The sequence below is a fragment of the Tachyglossus aculeatus genome, chromosome 20 (genome assembly GCF_015852505.1).
Source record: "Tachyglossus aculeatus isolate mTacAcu1 chromosome 20, mTacAcu1.pri, whole genome shotgun sequence".
In the NCBI taxonomy this organism is placed as follows: Eukaryota; Metazoa; Chordata; class Mammalia; order Monotremata; family Tachyglossidae; genus Tachyglossus; species Tachyglossus aculeatus.
In genome coordinates, this window is record NC_052085.1 from 22507792 (window position 1) to 22524206 (window position 16415).

Here is a 16415-nt window from a genome sequence, read left to right on the forward strand (position 1 = left end):
GGGAGTTGTAAGACAATACACCCCAAGTAGGACATGGATTGTGTCCAACCTGAATAGCTTGTCCCTACCCCTGCACTTAGTTCAGCGCCTGGAAGAGAGTAAGAACTTAACAAATACGATTAAAAAAAAAAATAAGGTGTCACAGCCCGCAGTTGGTTTTACCTGAATTGCAATGGCTCGAGCTATAAGACCTCTGAGATACTGCAGGGGATCTTCCGGACCTTCCCATTTGCTCTGCCAGGTCAGGGGACACTGAAATAAAACACACAGGTAAAATTCTTGTTAAAATGAATCCTCCTATGATGTCGTACAACACGAACACTTCTGCAGAACAGTGCGAGGAATGCCTTCTGGAGAATTCTCACTAATCGTTACTGTTGACTGTGAACTGAATATCGCCTTGTTAAATGAGATTCATAAGGAAGGAAAAAAATGACATTATTAGAGGGTTCATCATCCCATACCAAATGATACCTAGAGAGTAGCCCTTCACTCGAGCTGCTGGTGGAATATAAAATAAATCACCTTGAGGAGGTCACAGGAAAATTACTATATATGTGCAACATATTACTACTTTGATTAATACGAAAACCATTATGATTTATATATTTATACATTGTTTGCGACATCCACTCTTTCAAATGGATCTGACTTTAAAAATGGTACGATGAAATCCTTTGTTCCTACAAAGGCATTTTTCCAAATTAAGTCACTAGTGTAGAAGGAAAGATCATCATTTTTAGCACCGTCAAAAAGGTTTTTATCTTAGCCAAGTATTATGATGTGTGACGGAAAGATGAAAAAAAATCACCATGGGATGATCTATCCTAGTTTCAAATAGATAACACTGAAAAAGCACATGCCTTTAACAATTTTTGAGCTTCATCTTCACAAAATAGGTCAGGTACGATCAGACAACAGCAACAAGCAAAACCTGGAATGCAATGTCAATGAACTACACTGAAATAAAGGAGGATTTATAAGTATTCAATTACACATAATGACATCTATGATATCCAGAATGTAAAGTTGTTTTTTAAGACATCACAAAATTACTTTTGAGCACTAGTGAAGTACCCAATATGGAAATGAAGCTTTAAAAAAAAAATCAAGAGACATACCAGAAATACACAAATATATATTTTTAAAAACATCTCCCCACTACAAAACAATGTATAAATACCAATTTGGCCGTGGGAGGAATAAATCCTAACTAATTTAATTTCCTTCCAACAGAGGAAGACCACAAATGACTTTGAAAAAGGAGCAAATATAATAGGTCTCATCTTTCGAAAGGATTTAGATTCAATCTTCCGTGACATACTTAACGGGAAACTGGAAAAATTGAGAATGGATTTCCTAAACCCCATTTTTCCAGTTTCTTGGTAAGTATATATATGGATCTCTGTTTTCCAAGATGCCTCTCCTAATGGTAAGATTCCATCCATCCGTGTGAGTGAAGCTGAAAACTAATGGGTAACGCTACCACATTGTTTGCACTTAGACGTCAACCAAGCATTAACAACTGTTCGTCATTATTTCAATGGGGGCAAGGGTTTAGGAGGTTCAGGAGGAAGGAGGCACTTTCTTCTCTGAAGTGAGCAGAAAATCCTACCACTGGGCTTTCAAGCACTCAAGCAGCTATCCTCCCTTCCTTGTTCCTCTCTCGCAACTATGCCTCAATCTCACCAACCGCTTCCTCACCCCTTCCTCTTGTTTGGAACTGCCTTCCAAACTGCAGACTGCTACCTTCGCCACCTGAAAATTACATTTCCTCCAGGAGGCCTTCCCTGACCTTCCCTATTTCCACCCTTCCTGCCTCTTCAATACTTACCCCCACCTATTCATTAGTCTTCTCCTCCTAATAAATTGTATTTACTGAGTGCTTACTGTTTGCAGAGATAGTTTCTACTAGGTATATTGTACTCTCCCAAGTGCTGATTTCAGAGCTCTGCACAAAGTAAGCCCTCAATAAATACTACCGATTAAGATGGTTCAAACACAAGTGAAAAGTATTCATAGGATTAGAAGCTGTGACTTCTGCTTCTAGACCTTGTTTATTTCTACCATCTGCACTGTTTTTCTGTATTAGAAATGCTGTATTACTTGAACGACATTTTACAGTGAACTCAGGTGTACTGACTGCAGTTTGATCAATCAATCAATCATATTTATTGAGTGCTTACTGTGTGCAGAGCACTGTACTAAGCGCTTGGGAAGTACAAGTTGGCAACATATAGAGACAGTCCCTACCCAACAGTGGGCTCACAGTCTAGATGTAGTACTAACCAATGTGGTCAGGGAAAGTACCTGTTTATTGCTATATGGTACACTCCCAAAGCATTTAGTATAGTGCTCTGCACACAGTAAGTGCTCAATAAATATGATTGAATGAAAGAATTCGGTCCCAATATAAAGCTAATGATCAGATACTGTTTCTGACACAGAAACACAATGTAATTTGCTTGAAGGCATTCGTGCTTCAGGTAGCACTGCCTTAAGATCTCTCAGAGCTGTTTCAAGGTGCTATGAGCCCCAATTTTCCATCTCATTCTATCCAAATTGGGCCCTAGAAAGTTGTGTTCTGGAGGAAATTATTGTATCATCATGCTTATTAACTCTTCTGTCTCTGACTGCCTCAGGATTACTGACTCAAAGAAATTCACTGGACATTTTACTGAAGAATAGTAAGACCCAAACTACTATGTGGTTGACATTCTCAAATCGAAGGACATGATCTTGGTCCTACCAGCTCCACCGTATTTTTTCCAAGTGCTCAGTAAAGCGCTCAATAAACACTATTGATTGGCTGGGTGAAAAATGGTCCACCCATAAGAGCTGAATCAACTCTTCCAGGCACTACAGCCAGGCAAATCAATTATGTTAAATATTTGAAAGCCTGGAAAAGGAAATTCACCTTATAAGGGAAAAGAGTTTACACTCTTGAGAGGTGTTAACCTTAGGATCCTAGGCTTCAATAAAAGCAGATTTCGTTAATAAAGATGTTGATTCAACAAATTCATTTGTTGTGACATTTGTTCAGGGTAACATTCTTGCACAGCTACTTCAGAATTGCATTTTTGCCTTTCTTCAGCACTGAAAATAAATAACATGATGTGAGCCATTTGACAAAATCATGGCACACATTTTGATCCCAATATTCACAACATAGTTTTATAATAACAGAGAGCATATTTGTCATCAGGTCTGCTACGCTTTCAGCACATCGTCCTAGCTACTAATGAATACTGCATTTGCTTTAGAGTCAATACTCTTTCGGCAGACTGACGTGCATGTCGATATATATTACAGTTGCTGTAAATTAGCTGTCACGTAAATATTGTATTGCTGCAATGTACAGTTTTCTCCAGACTCCGATTTCAGCGATTCAGAAGAGAATTCCTCATATGTGAAAAGTTTCATTTAAACTTTTTTGAAGCTAAGCAGAAGTGTGATAAGTGTGTGTATAACTATGATTTTATCACCGTTAACGGTCAAAGTGATTAAAACAAACTCATTCATGTTCATCCTGTTTGGTACCAATCTTTAACATGTTTGTCTCCCCCTCTAAATTGTAAGCTCACTGTGGGCAGGGAACACGTCTGCTAATTCTGTTGTATTGTGCTCTCTCAAGTGCTTAGTACTGTGATCTGCACACAGTAAGCACTCAATAAATATAATTGATTGAAGTTACCTTGGCATACTTGATATTCTATGCCTTCCTCTTCTCTTAGACACCTTTTCCACATTTTCAGGGAATAGCTAATATTTTTTCTAAGTAGACAAACTTAAACATCAAGATATTCATTTCACCTTAAATTACAAAATGCTTCCAAATAAATTGCTTATGTTTGAATGCAGGCAAATTAGGATGAAACTAAATGCTTCTAAGTAATTTATTTCACACTATGCAAATGCCGGTGTTTTAAGGTCTGCACTAACAGTCAAGCAACTAAAGACAGGCAAATTGTAAGCATCTAAACTTGTTAAGTGCCCCTGCTATTCACCAGGCATGAGACTGCTTCATGAATATTATTCCCTGATGGTTGTGGTACCTCATGGAGAGTCAAACCCTCAGTATAAACTGTTGGTAACTAACACACTATTAGTTGATAATTCCAAACGCTTGATGTGATATTGATATATCTTTCCACTTAACCGTTCAAAATTCACAAAAATCAGCTCATTTTCTTTCGACTATAACCCCGAGGAAAAATATACATCACGCATTAGTCAGTCAATCATATTTATTGAGCACTTACTGTGAGCAAAACACTCACACTTCCACTACATGCTTGGGAGAGTACAATATGGCAATAAAGACACGTTCCTCGCCCACAACAAGCTAGTTGACGGGAGGGTGGAGGGGAATGGATGTCCCTGCTTTCTCTGTGGTGGAAAGAAGTCTAGCAGTTATTCTCATGCTCTGCTCTTTCTTAGTGGGCCAAGGTAAGAGTATATGCAGCTAAAGAAGTGAGATTGGCTACCAAGGCTCCTCCCCAAGGCAGAGGGCTTATACCACAGCAATCACGATGGATGGAGAGACAGGATGGGTCTGGCTAGATAGGAAAAAGGGGTTTGGCTGAGCCATTAAGGCCCCCAACCCCTGAAATGAGGTGGTCACTGTGGCAGAGCAGCGGCACACTGGCCTAGTGGATACAGCCCAGGCCCGGGATTCAGGAGGACCTGGGTTCTAATCCCGGCTCTGCCACGTGTCTGCTATTTCTCCTTGGGCAAGTCACATCACTTCTCTGGGCCTCAGTTACCTCATTTGTACAATGGCGATTGAGACTGAGATCCCCATACAGGATCACTTTTCTGGGCCTCAGTTACCTCATCTGTAAAATGGGGATTGAGAATGTGAGCCCAATGTGGCACAGGGCCTGTGTCCAACCTGATTAGTTTGTATCTATCTACTCCAGCAGTTAGAACAGTGCTTGACACATAGTACGCGCTTACCAAATACCACTGTCATAAGCAGCAGCAACAAACCTGCTGGAAAATGAGATCAGTCAGCTGGTTTCCCTCCAGAGATCATTCCCCAAACCACTTGGGCATGGATTCATTCAATCATTCAATTGTTTGTATTTACTAAGCATTTACTGTGTGCAACGCACTATGCAAAGCGCTTGGGAGATTACAATATCACAATAAACAGACACGTTCTCTGCCCACAAGGAGCTTACAGTTGAGAGACGAGCTTACGGATACCAAAATGTGCTCTGGCTTCCATACTTATATCTGTGAGCGCGTCAGCGGCTTCTAAGCTGGCAACAAGCACTGACAGGCGTCTGATTCCGACAGAGAAGATCCTCTTCAGCAAGCTCATTTCGAGATCATCTGCCGTGCCCTGAAATGGAGCTCTGGCTACAATACGGGGGCCCGGCCACCTTAAGATTCAGCTTGCTGCTCCAGCCTTAGTGTTATTTCAGCCCAAACTGAGGAAGGAAGAGCAAAGGGAAAAAAGGGATCTGACAATGCCGCCAAAAATCAGTTGCCAATCAGGATGTTTTGGCATGCCATTCTGTGGCACATACAGCAGGGGGTTACCAATTCCTGCCAATTAATTTCTTAATATTAGTAATTACTCTACAAGGCTGGCAGAGCCAAGGGTGGTACCGCTATTTGCTACTTAGAGGGGAGAAGCGCACAGATTCCAAAACATACTTTCTACTTTTTGGTGCAGATGCAATCGGGTTGGAAGCGACCGAATCGGCGCATCAAGGGTTCTACTACAATGGGAAGGTCAAAGGGTAATGATACTGTGTTTTGATTTCAGTAATTTAACACTAATCATGTCTAATGAGCCTGACCAACAAGACAAACCTAATTCATTTGTGCAATTCCATCCCGAAAAATCTCTTGAAATCATAAATCGGCAGCTAATATAAAATGGCAGCGAGATATTTTAATGGTAATTGTTCATCTCATCACAGTGTAAGTGGTTAATTAATATAAATTAGGAGTTCATTGCAGATCAATTGCTAGGCCAAGCTCAACAGCTATTCCTTAGCATTAATGCAACTAATCAATCAACTGTTGCTGCAGGAATAAAGGAACTTGGGTTCACCCAATGTTTTGATCCCCGCCCCCCGGCTCCACATTCCCCAACTAGGAATTTTGGAGTGAATCTGACTGCCTTCGTATGCATTACTGCTAGGCAGCAATGTTGGCACTAACCAATGCGCCGGTGTCCTTAAAATTACTTTGGCCTTTGAGAAAATGGAAGTCTATGCCGGTGGTGGCAGTCAGTCAGTCAGTCAGTCAAATTTATTGCGTGCTTACTGTGTGCAAAGCACTGTAGTAAGCACTTGGGAGAGTACGATACAACAATAATTGGACACATTCCTTCCCCACAACGAGCTTACAGTCTAGAATCTGGCCCAGTTCACGCAGAGCCGTTTCCTTGGGAGCAAAGGTCCTATCTTGGGCCCACACAAGACTGGAAAAGGGCCAACGGATCTTTAGCCACGTCAGTCAGTCTGGAGCCACGTCAGCGCAGAGCACTGTACTAAGCGCTCGGAAGAGTACGGTATAAAAATGTAACCGACACACTCCCTGACTGTCTCACACAGATTGCCTGTCCTATTTGGAGAAGGAGTGTGGCTTAATGGACAGAGCACGGGTCAGAAAGACCTGGGTTCTAATCCCACCTCTGCCGCATGTCTGTTATGTGACCTTGGGCAAGTCATTTAATTTCTCTGTGCATCAGTTACCTCATCTGTAAAAAATGGGGATTAAGACTGTGAGCCCCACGTGGGACAAACTGATTACCTCGTATCCCCCGCAGCACTTAGAACAGTGGTTTGCACATAGTAAGCGCTTAACTAATGCCATCATTATTAAATGAAATTAGGAATGAAAAAGGGGGAGAGTCTCATTAGGCAGCAGATTTGGATTAGAGAGTTTGGAATTCAAATAGCAAATCTTGCAGACTGCCTTTGCTAATCCTTAACTAATTTCTGCTCCCACCAGATAATCACATCATCACAACGTGGCACAGCCATCAAAAAACTTAATTGAGAGTTTTGATAATCGATCAATAATCCACTGCTAGCTGAGTTCTGATCAATGGCCAACATACTTCAACTGAGATGGATACACTGCCAACTGTCCTGGGTATGAATGATTTTAAAAGGACACATATACCCATACATACTGGCTCACGGGTTCACAGTATCACTGACACAAGAAGGATCACAAACCATTCATTTTGATCAAAAGAGGACATTATATGGATGATTATTCAGCAAAAAATGAAGCGATTCAGCAGAACGCTTTTGTATGCTATAATTTCAGAGTTCAAAGCTTCATGTTTTTAACCACCAACATTGAAAAAGATACTAATAGAATTTTATAGTCCTTTTCTTCCCCCAAAATATCAGAAACACTTTCTCTTTCTGCCATCCAGTGGCTCAGTCAGCAAGGGGCATATAAAACTATAGAATCACCACGTTTCTTATTGGCATAAGGCCTGTCAGCTTTCAATTCTTTAAATGGGCAGAGCTGAGGTAGGGGGTTACATTTGAATTTCATACAGCTCAAATGAAATCTGCCTCTTTGAGGCCCATTTACTACTTTTTTTGGTGCAATAGGTTGATGAAAATAATGATTTTCGGGGTAGGCCCAAGAGTCTTTTGATTGCTGATTCCCACAAACTTCGAACCCATGGCCTCCGACTCCAAAGCCCGGGCTCTTTCCATTGAGCCACGCTGCTTCTCCACTCGTGTTTTCTCTTCAGATTTCCCACTGACAGGAAGGACGCCTGAAAACTGGCCTTCGACCTCAAGAGCGAGCATCAGCCTTGGCACCTGCACCAATTGTCCTCCTTGGCAACTCATCTCTCAGTAAGCGCTCAATAAATACAACTGAACGAATGAACGAGTGAAAGTTAAGTGACTTACCCAGGATCACACAGCAAACAAGCAGCGGAGCCAGGATGAGAAGGCAGTTCCTTCTGACTCGCGGGACCGTGCTTTATTTGCTAGGCCACGCTCTGGTGGCCCCTTGGGCAAACTCAGCTGTTCCAGTCTCGACTCCCGGCAGCTCGAGCTGTGATTGCAGTGGGTCCCAAGCTTCAGGACACCAATTCCCAGCCATGCCAGCTCCTCTAGGCACCTGCCAGGTGTTCCAGCCACGACTAGAGAGTCCCCTACCAGCTGGAGCCACTACCCCTGCCTCTACCCCCACCCCCTCAAGATATCCGCATAGCGAGACCACTTCCCTTCACACTTGCCAAAGCGCGGGGGTCTCCTCTAATCATCCCACGCCTGCCCTATGCAGACCCAGCCGGGGTCAGAGCAGCGGGACCTGTCGAGAAACTACAGCATTCACCGCTTTCCCTCGGAGCATTCCAGTTGCATTCCCGTCAGGTGTGGTAGAAGAAATGCCAAGTGCAGACTTTTGTTTCCTAAAGTAGGTCGTGTGTACCTATCGAGACCATCATATGCTTTAATGAAGTAACAGAGGTCGAAGTCACAGTCCTACCAGGGAAAACAAGTTTGCTGCCAACTGAAGCAAATAAACTGAATTCTCAAATATTGAACCCTCAATATTAGGTGAATCAGAAAGTGCATTGCATTTTTAGACTGTGAGCCCACTGTTGGGTAGGGACTGTCTCTACATGTTGCCAATTTGTACTTCCCAAGCGCTTAGTACAGTGCTCTGCACATAGTAAGTGCTCAATAAATACGATTGATGATGATTGCTGACATGGGAGAAAGGCAAACCGACTGCCTTTTTCGGATTATCAAATTTCCTGCAGCATTTTTTTCTGAAATACTTGAGCTTTCAAAATTGCTATGGAGCTTTTCCGTGTAATTTTTCCTTTTAGTTTCAAGCTTCAGTGTAACTCCAAGAAGATCTAACACAGACTCGTTCCCGCTTTTGAAACAAAATCTTTCAGTTATGGAAATTCATTTCAAAATAATTGATATTTAGAAAAAATATATGTTCATGATTCAATAAAATTTCAATAAAATGAACGAAGAGATTCACCACACTAGAAGAGATTCACTCCTCTAGACTGTAAACTCATTGTGGGTACGGAATGTGTCTGTTTATTGTTGTACTGAACTCTCCCAAGTGCTTAGTACACTGCTCTGCACACAGTAAGCGCTCAATAAATATGATTAAATGAATGAAGGAACCCCACTGCCAAAGTGCTTTAATTTTAAAAAAATGTCAATAGAGGGTGTTTTAACAGGGGCATGTTTAGCAGTTCTAATTTAAAAAAAGTGAAGTCATAAGAAAAAACTTTATCAAGAATTCAAATTGTAACATTCCCTCGTTCAAAATAGGGCATCGGAGCACAAATCTTTAGAATTCCTGAGTAGCTCCCTTTTGTGGCTAAACTGAAAATCAGTTGCCTTAATTTACAGCCGCCATGCAAAGTCCACAGGTCAACAGGGTCAAGGCCTGAAAGAAATTAGGGCAAGACTAAAAAGAAATGGGATTGTAGGTAAGGAAGGATAATGAACATTGAAAATATAACTTATAGCCCTGAAGCTCTGGAGCTAGACTCCTCAAGCAGGGGCTGGAGGAGGCAGAGCAAGAAGTTGTGGGAGGACTAGTACGGGGTGAGCTTGGCCGGGGTCGGCCTCAGATGATAAGCAAGGGACCATCGCAGAGGAGAGGCCTCCTAATTTTGAGAGGACTTTCAATTCGGAATTGTTGAAGCCACGTGGTTTGGAGATCCGCTAGCTACATGGTTCAAACTTTAGTAGATCGCACTGATCCTTTGTTTAGGCTATAGCTGTATTATAGATATGGGTTCAGAGGGGGTCTCCCCCAGATGCCATTAAATTGTGCTTTAGGTCCGGAAGAATACACACAATGTGTCTGGCTGTGAGGGGGGAATTATTTCCCACTTCAGGCAGCCAAATGTCAGTCAGTCAGTCACTGGTATTTGCTGAGCGCTTACTAAATGCAGGGCAGTGTACTAAGGGGCTGGGAGAGCATGATACAACTGAATTAGCAGACATGTTCCCTGCCCATAAGGAGGTTACAGTCTAGAGGGAGAAGAGGGATGAATCCTACACACTTCATTAACTTAGAGAGGGGCTGAAATAACCAGAAAAAGTATGAACTGTCGGCCTATCCACGGAGCTTTATCTTACCTTTTGATTTAATAACGCACTTGCCAAGCTTTGAACTTCAGAGCTCAAAAGGGTTGTGCCTCTGATGACTTTGCTGAGAGCTGCAAGGGACTGGTGGACACTCTGAACTAAGCGGATGGCGCTGAATTGCTCAAGGATGATGAATGATAATATCGGAGAGCCTTGTTTCTCATTAGGAGGTGCCACTTTCTGATGAATCAGGTTTGAGTTCTAAAACGAGAACGAATATCGCTCCTTTAGTACACGACTCCGGAAAAAGAGTACAAACGTATTTTTCTATTTGGTGAAAGACGCGGAATACAGTTTTAAAAGGTAAATCAGTTCAATTGTGACAAGTCAATATAATCCTAGCCTAATAAGTTGTAAACTCTATTTTAATTACCACATGGGAGTAGCATATTGTGACAGCCAAGCAAAAGTGTGATTCGCGTGGTCACGACATTTCATTCATCCGCCCTTCCAACCCCACGGCAGTTATGTACTTACCTATAATTTATTTATATCTATTAATGTCTGTCTCCCCCCTCTGGACTGTAAGCTTGTTGTGGGCAGGAAATGTGTCTAGTGTTATACTGTACTCTTCTAAGTGCTTAGAACAATGCTCTGCGCATAGCGCTCTATAAATGCGACTGAGTAAAAGAACTGCAGCAGAGGACACAGAGTTTTTATCTCTGATTAGTTTCATTATAATCTAGCAGGCTGGGTAATCCTTGTACTCCCTTTTGCTATTTGTAGCCTCGTTAAGAAAGATGGGACATATTTCCTTGAAAAAATAATATACAGGCACAGGAGCGAGTGAATAAAAACAGATGGTAGTGAAAAATCCATCAGCAAATATCTGATATATTACTGTGGTAGTCACAGATCATTTTGTCCCACTGTTGAAAAAGAAAGTTTAGGTCTGAAAGGAGAAAAATTTACTCCTCCAATTGCCCTGAAGATTGATAACATAAATCAACTTAATTCACTCTTCATTAGCAATTTGTTTTTGTTATAATCAGAACCTCTGACATTTATTTTGCTCAGAAAAATACCAGGCTTGGGTGTGGGTTGAATTCACAGTTTTTGAGGGTCATGTACTTCTCTTAGTGACAACAGGGCCACACATCAATTGTTAACGTTTAGCTGAACATCTGAGAAAACAGGTGGAAATCTGAATTACATGTAGTGATGGCACAGAGCTGTTTTGAAGTGCCTTGGAGAAGATTATTTGAAGTGATTTGAGAAGGAATGGGAACTTGAAAGGTGTCAAAGGCTTCCTTTTTACATAGACCATTAAGTTTACAAAGAAATCCATTTTTATCTCAAGGAAACACACTTAAATGGATTCTGTGAGGCTCATAGGGTACAGAATTGTAGCATCTGTGAAATACGCAATCTTAAACATGAAACTCAAATTGGAAATAAAAAGCTACATGTGAATCATCATCATTCATTAACTAGGTTTCCATTATTCCTCTTTACTGTAATTCTAATAACCAGGGGAGAACATTCGATTTCTAAAAACCAGCCAAACCTTTTCTTAATGGAAATTATTGAAGGTTTTGTCAGCAGAGAAGAGCAGCCCTACCAGGTTTAATGCCATTTTTTGGCTCTAAGAGTAAGAGCATGGGCCCAAGAGTCAGAGGACTTGGGATCTTTTCCTGGCTCTGTCAGTTTCCTGCTGTGTTACCTTGGGCAAGTCACTTCACTTCTCTGTGCCTCAGCTACCTCATATGTAAAATGAGGATTCAAAACCTTTTCACCCTCCTAACTTAACCTGGGAGCCCCATGTGGTTACAGGGACTTGCCCAACTTGATTATCTTGTATCTAGACTGTAAATTTCTCGACTGTAAGCTCACTGTGGGCAGGGAATGTGTCTGTTTATTGTTACATCTTACTCTCCCAATCACTTAGTACAGTGCTCTGCACACAGTAAGCGCTCAATAAATACGATTGAAGAAATCTACCCCAGTAGTTAGGACTATGTTTAGCATGTAGTAAGAGCTTAACAAATGCCAAAATTACTATTAGTATTGGTGCTCCTCCTAACATGGAATCAATGTCTAAAGCAATCAGTCTTATTTATTGACCGCTATGTGCACAGCATTGTCCTAAGCGCTTGGGAGAATACAATATAACAGAATTAGCAGATGGATGGTTATAGGAAAAAGATGGAAACAACTGAGAAACACAATGGCAAAGCACCATGAGAAGGTCTGAAAAGTTTTGTAAGGATCATGTTTGGTTTTTTTTTTTCAGGTCGGTTACACTGGCTGTTAAGTTTTCAAGTCCATATTCATTATGCCAATATTATGTCCCGAACAGCCAGACCACAAGCAGTTTGAACTTACAGGAGTTAAACGGGGATTTAAAATGAGTAAGCATTCCATGCTCTGGTCAAATGAGAAATGCCCTTCCAGCACATTTTGCTTCTCAGGTTCAATTTATGTTTTCAGGCTCTCTACCACTGAGCACTGAATTTAATTCTTTTCTCATTCCCTTCTTACAGCCATAACCTGATGCTCATTTTAAAAACAAACCCAGACCTTATTTCCTTGGATCGAAAACAGCCTGGGCCTAGGATTCAGAAGGACCTGAATTCTAATTCCGGCTCTGTCAAATGCCTGCTGGGTGACCTTTGGCAAGTTGCTTAACTTCACTGTGCCTCAGTTACCTTATCTGTAAAATGGGGATTAAAGCTGTGAGCCCCATGTGGGCCATGGACTGTGCCCAAACTGACTAGCTTGAATCTCCCCAGTGCTTAGTACAGTGTTTTAGACATAGTAACTGCTTAACGAAAACCTTAAAAAGAACCAAAAAACGAAAACAGAAACAACTCTAGCAGTGACAAATCATCTCTCCCTCCACCTCACCCTGAAAGTTCAAATCTATTAGGTTCATGCTTACCAAGAAATGCCACATAATGTAATAGTTGCTATGGGGTGGAAAACTCTTTATTGCTGCATTGTACTTTCCCAAGTGCTTAGTACAGTGCTCTGCACACAGTAAGTGCTTAATAAATATGATTGAATAAAATATCGGAGAAGCTGCGTGGCTCAGTGGAAAGAGCCCGGGCTTTGGAGGCAGAGGTCGGGGTTCAAATCCCGGCTCCACCAGTTGTCAGCTGTGTGACTTTGGGCAAGTCATTTAACTTCTCTGGGCCTTAGTTACCTCATCTGTAAAATGGGGATTAAGACTGTGAGCCCCCTGTTGGAACAACCTGATCACCTTGTAACTTCCCCAGTACTTAGAACAGTGCTTTGCACATAGTAAGTGCTTAATAAATATGATTGAATAAAATATCGGAGAAGCCGCGTGGCTCAGTGGAAAGAGCCCGGGCTTTGGTGTCAGAGGTCCGGGTTCAAATCCCAGCTCCACCAGTTGTCAGCTGTGTGACTTTGGGCAAGTCACTTAACTTCTCTGGTCCTTAGTTACCTCATCTGTAAAATGGGGATGAAGACTGTGAGCCCCCTGTTGGAACAACCTGATCACCTTGTAACCTCCCCAGTGCTTAGAACAGTGCTTTGCACATAGTAAGTGCTTAATAAATGCTATTGTTATTATTATTATTATTGTTATCATCCCTGTCCTCTGGGAAACACTGACGTTTCATATTCATTCAATCGTATTCAATTGTATTTATTGAGCGCTTACCATGTGCGGAGCACTGTACTAAGCAGTTGGGAAGTCCAAGTTGGCAACATATAGAGACGGTCCCTACCCAACAGTGGGCTCACAGTCTAGAAGGGGGAGACAGACAACAAAGCAAAACATATTAACAAAAAATAAATAAATAAAGTAGTAAACATGTACAAGTAAAATAAATAGAGTAATAAATCTGTACAAGCATATATACAGGTGCTGTGGGGAGAGGAAGGAGGTAGGGCGGGGGGATGGGTAGGGGAGGAAGTGGGCTCAGTCTGGGAAGGCCTCCTGGAGGAGGTGCAATATGTGAAGTATCATTATTCCAGGAGGTCTTACTCTAATCAACCAAGAATTGAAGCTTAGATTCAGATTCACTACTTAAATCTGAGTCAGATTCACTATTTTGAGGGCTGATCAGATTGTCTAAATACATTAGCTTGCTTTCCTGGAACTATATTTATTATAAATTATTCATTTATATTAACTTCTCACATCATCCTGCAGTCCCCACTCAGGTCGCCAAGCAAATGAGACTTGGGGTTGGATCTGCCCCATCTCTCCCGAAACAGTGGGACTGACTCTACATCTGAAACTATAACACACCCAGGACAGAAGAAAGGAAGGAAAGAGCAAGGAAATGAAAAACCCACGTGGAAAATCCACGCAAGATGAAGCAAAAACCGGACGATATAGAATAGCTCTTTCCCAGGCCTCAAAATATGCTGTTGGTCTATCGGTCATTAAAAATAACGATCTGCTCCAAGGATGAGCTGGCAGCTCCCTCATTTAAAACCCCATTTTTTTTAATCAGTATTCAGCCGACAACTCACTTAATAGGTAATTTAATTGGGATTCTGAAGTGACCTCTTGCATTAAACGGAACCATATTTCTCTAAAGACCCATGTTCTTCTAACTAATTAGTGTTAGCCACTTCGTTAATTACATCTTCCAGATAAATGCTAGAAAACCTATACTACTCTCTACTGTCTTTTGTTTAAGAATAAATGAGACACTACGCAGATTACTTCGTTAATCCATGGACCTGGTTTTAATGGATTATACTGGGAACCAAACTCAAATGGTTTAAACACATTTTTTTGTTAATATTCCCTGCCCATTGTCAGGCATATGGACAAAAATGAATAGCGGTGAAAGTGGAGCGAGCGAGGATATAACGGAAAGTAATACAAATCTATCAACCTGTTTTTTAGTACCTCCAAATGCCGCTCGTGTTTTGTTTTGTTGTCTGTCTCCCCCTTCTAGACTGTGAGCCCACTGTTGGGTAAGGCCCGTCTCTATATGTGGCCAACTTGTACTTCCCAAGCGCTTAGTACAGTGCTCTGCACACAGTAAGTGCTCAATAAATATGACTGATTGATTGAGTTCAGCTGATCTGTTAAAATCAATCGCATTTATTGAGCGCTTACTGTGTGCAGAGCACTGTACTAAGCACTTGGGAAGTACAAGTTGGCAAACTGACTAATAATTAGGGGCAAATCCCCCTTCCATTGGCTGGAAAGTGAGATTGCTGTTTCTGCCGTTATTTAGGAATACCGCCGGAATTTTGGCTGTCTTTATTCCAATCAAATATTGAGAAATGCTAAGCTGGACAAAAAACCATCCAAAAAGTTTTATTTATTGTGGGCATTTTGAATCTATTGCTGTGGGGAAGGGATTTTTGTTTCTGAATTTCCCATGAGAAAATTAGGGTTTTGGCTCCGATCTGGCACTGGCCTCATTTAACTTTACGGACCAAGAAAACAATGGTGGGGATTGGGTCCTACTGTCCAAAGGAATGTTTTTGGGATCACGATTATCACTAATATACCAGATTAACAAACTGATGTGGGACCTCTCTGTCCAGACACCCCACTTTCTACTACAAATGCAATCCTCATGGTCAAGCATGGCGTATTGGACAGAGGATGGGCCTGGGCGGTCAGAAGGTCATGGGTTCTAATCCCAGCTCTGCTACTCATCTGTTGTGTGACCTTGGGCAAGTCACTTCACTTCCCCGTGAAGTGGGTAAATGTGTAAAATCCCCATTTTACCTCGTCTGTAATATGGGGATTGAGACTGCGAGTCCCATGTGGGACAGGGACTGTGTCCAACCGCATTCGCTCATGTCCACCCCAGCACTTAGAACAGTGCCTGGCACATAGTAAGCACTTAATAAATATCATAATAATAATAACAATAACTCTCACCCCACATTTTCTCATTCTGTTCCACTACCCAGAAAGACGTTTAGGATCCAGCTTTCAGCTGGGGTGACAAGAAGGCAGCTCCTTTACACTCTTAATGCGTTGGAGGCAGGGAACTTGTCTACCAACTCTGTTACAATGTACTCTCCCAAGCGCTTAGTACAGTGTTCTGCACACAGTAAGCGCTCAATATATACCACTGGTTGATGGATTGCTCTGCCAATCTGGTTGCACAGCAGTAACGGTTTCAGCAAGAAGAGGAGCTCTGAAGATAACAGTTCTATTTAATCCCTGCCAATGCATCCACACTGGACACCTCAAAAAGTTGCGACTCAATAATAATAACTGTGGCATTTGTTAAGGGCTTATTATGTGCCAGGCACTGTCGTAAGCGCTGGGGTAGATACAAGATAATCGGGTTGGCTACAGTCCCTGCCCCACATAGGGCTCACAGTCTCTAGCCC

General features: G+C 41.8%; 1 protein-coding gene across 1 annotated transcript in view; it reads right to left on the bottom strand.

Moving 5' to 3' along the window:
• DYNC2H1 (dynein cytoplasmic 2 heavy chain 1) overlaps window positions 1-16415 on the bottom strand; it is a 224903-nt gene that overhangs the window by 39571 nt on the left and 168917 nt on the right. The window contains exons 85-86 of the mRNA XM_038761670.1: window positions 10119-10328; window positions 163-252 (exon numbers count right to left, since the gene is read on the bottom strand). Coding sequence (XP_038617598.1) covers window positions 163-252; window positions 10119-10328 — 300 coding nt within the window. The remainder of the gene's footprint in view (window positions 1-162; window positions 253-10118; window positions 10329-16415) is intronic.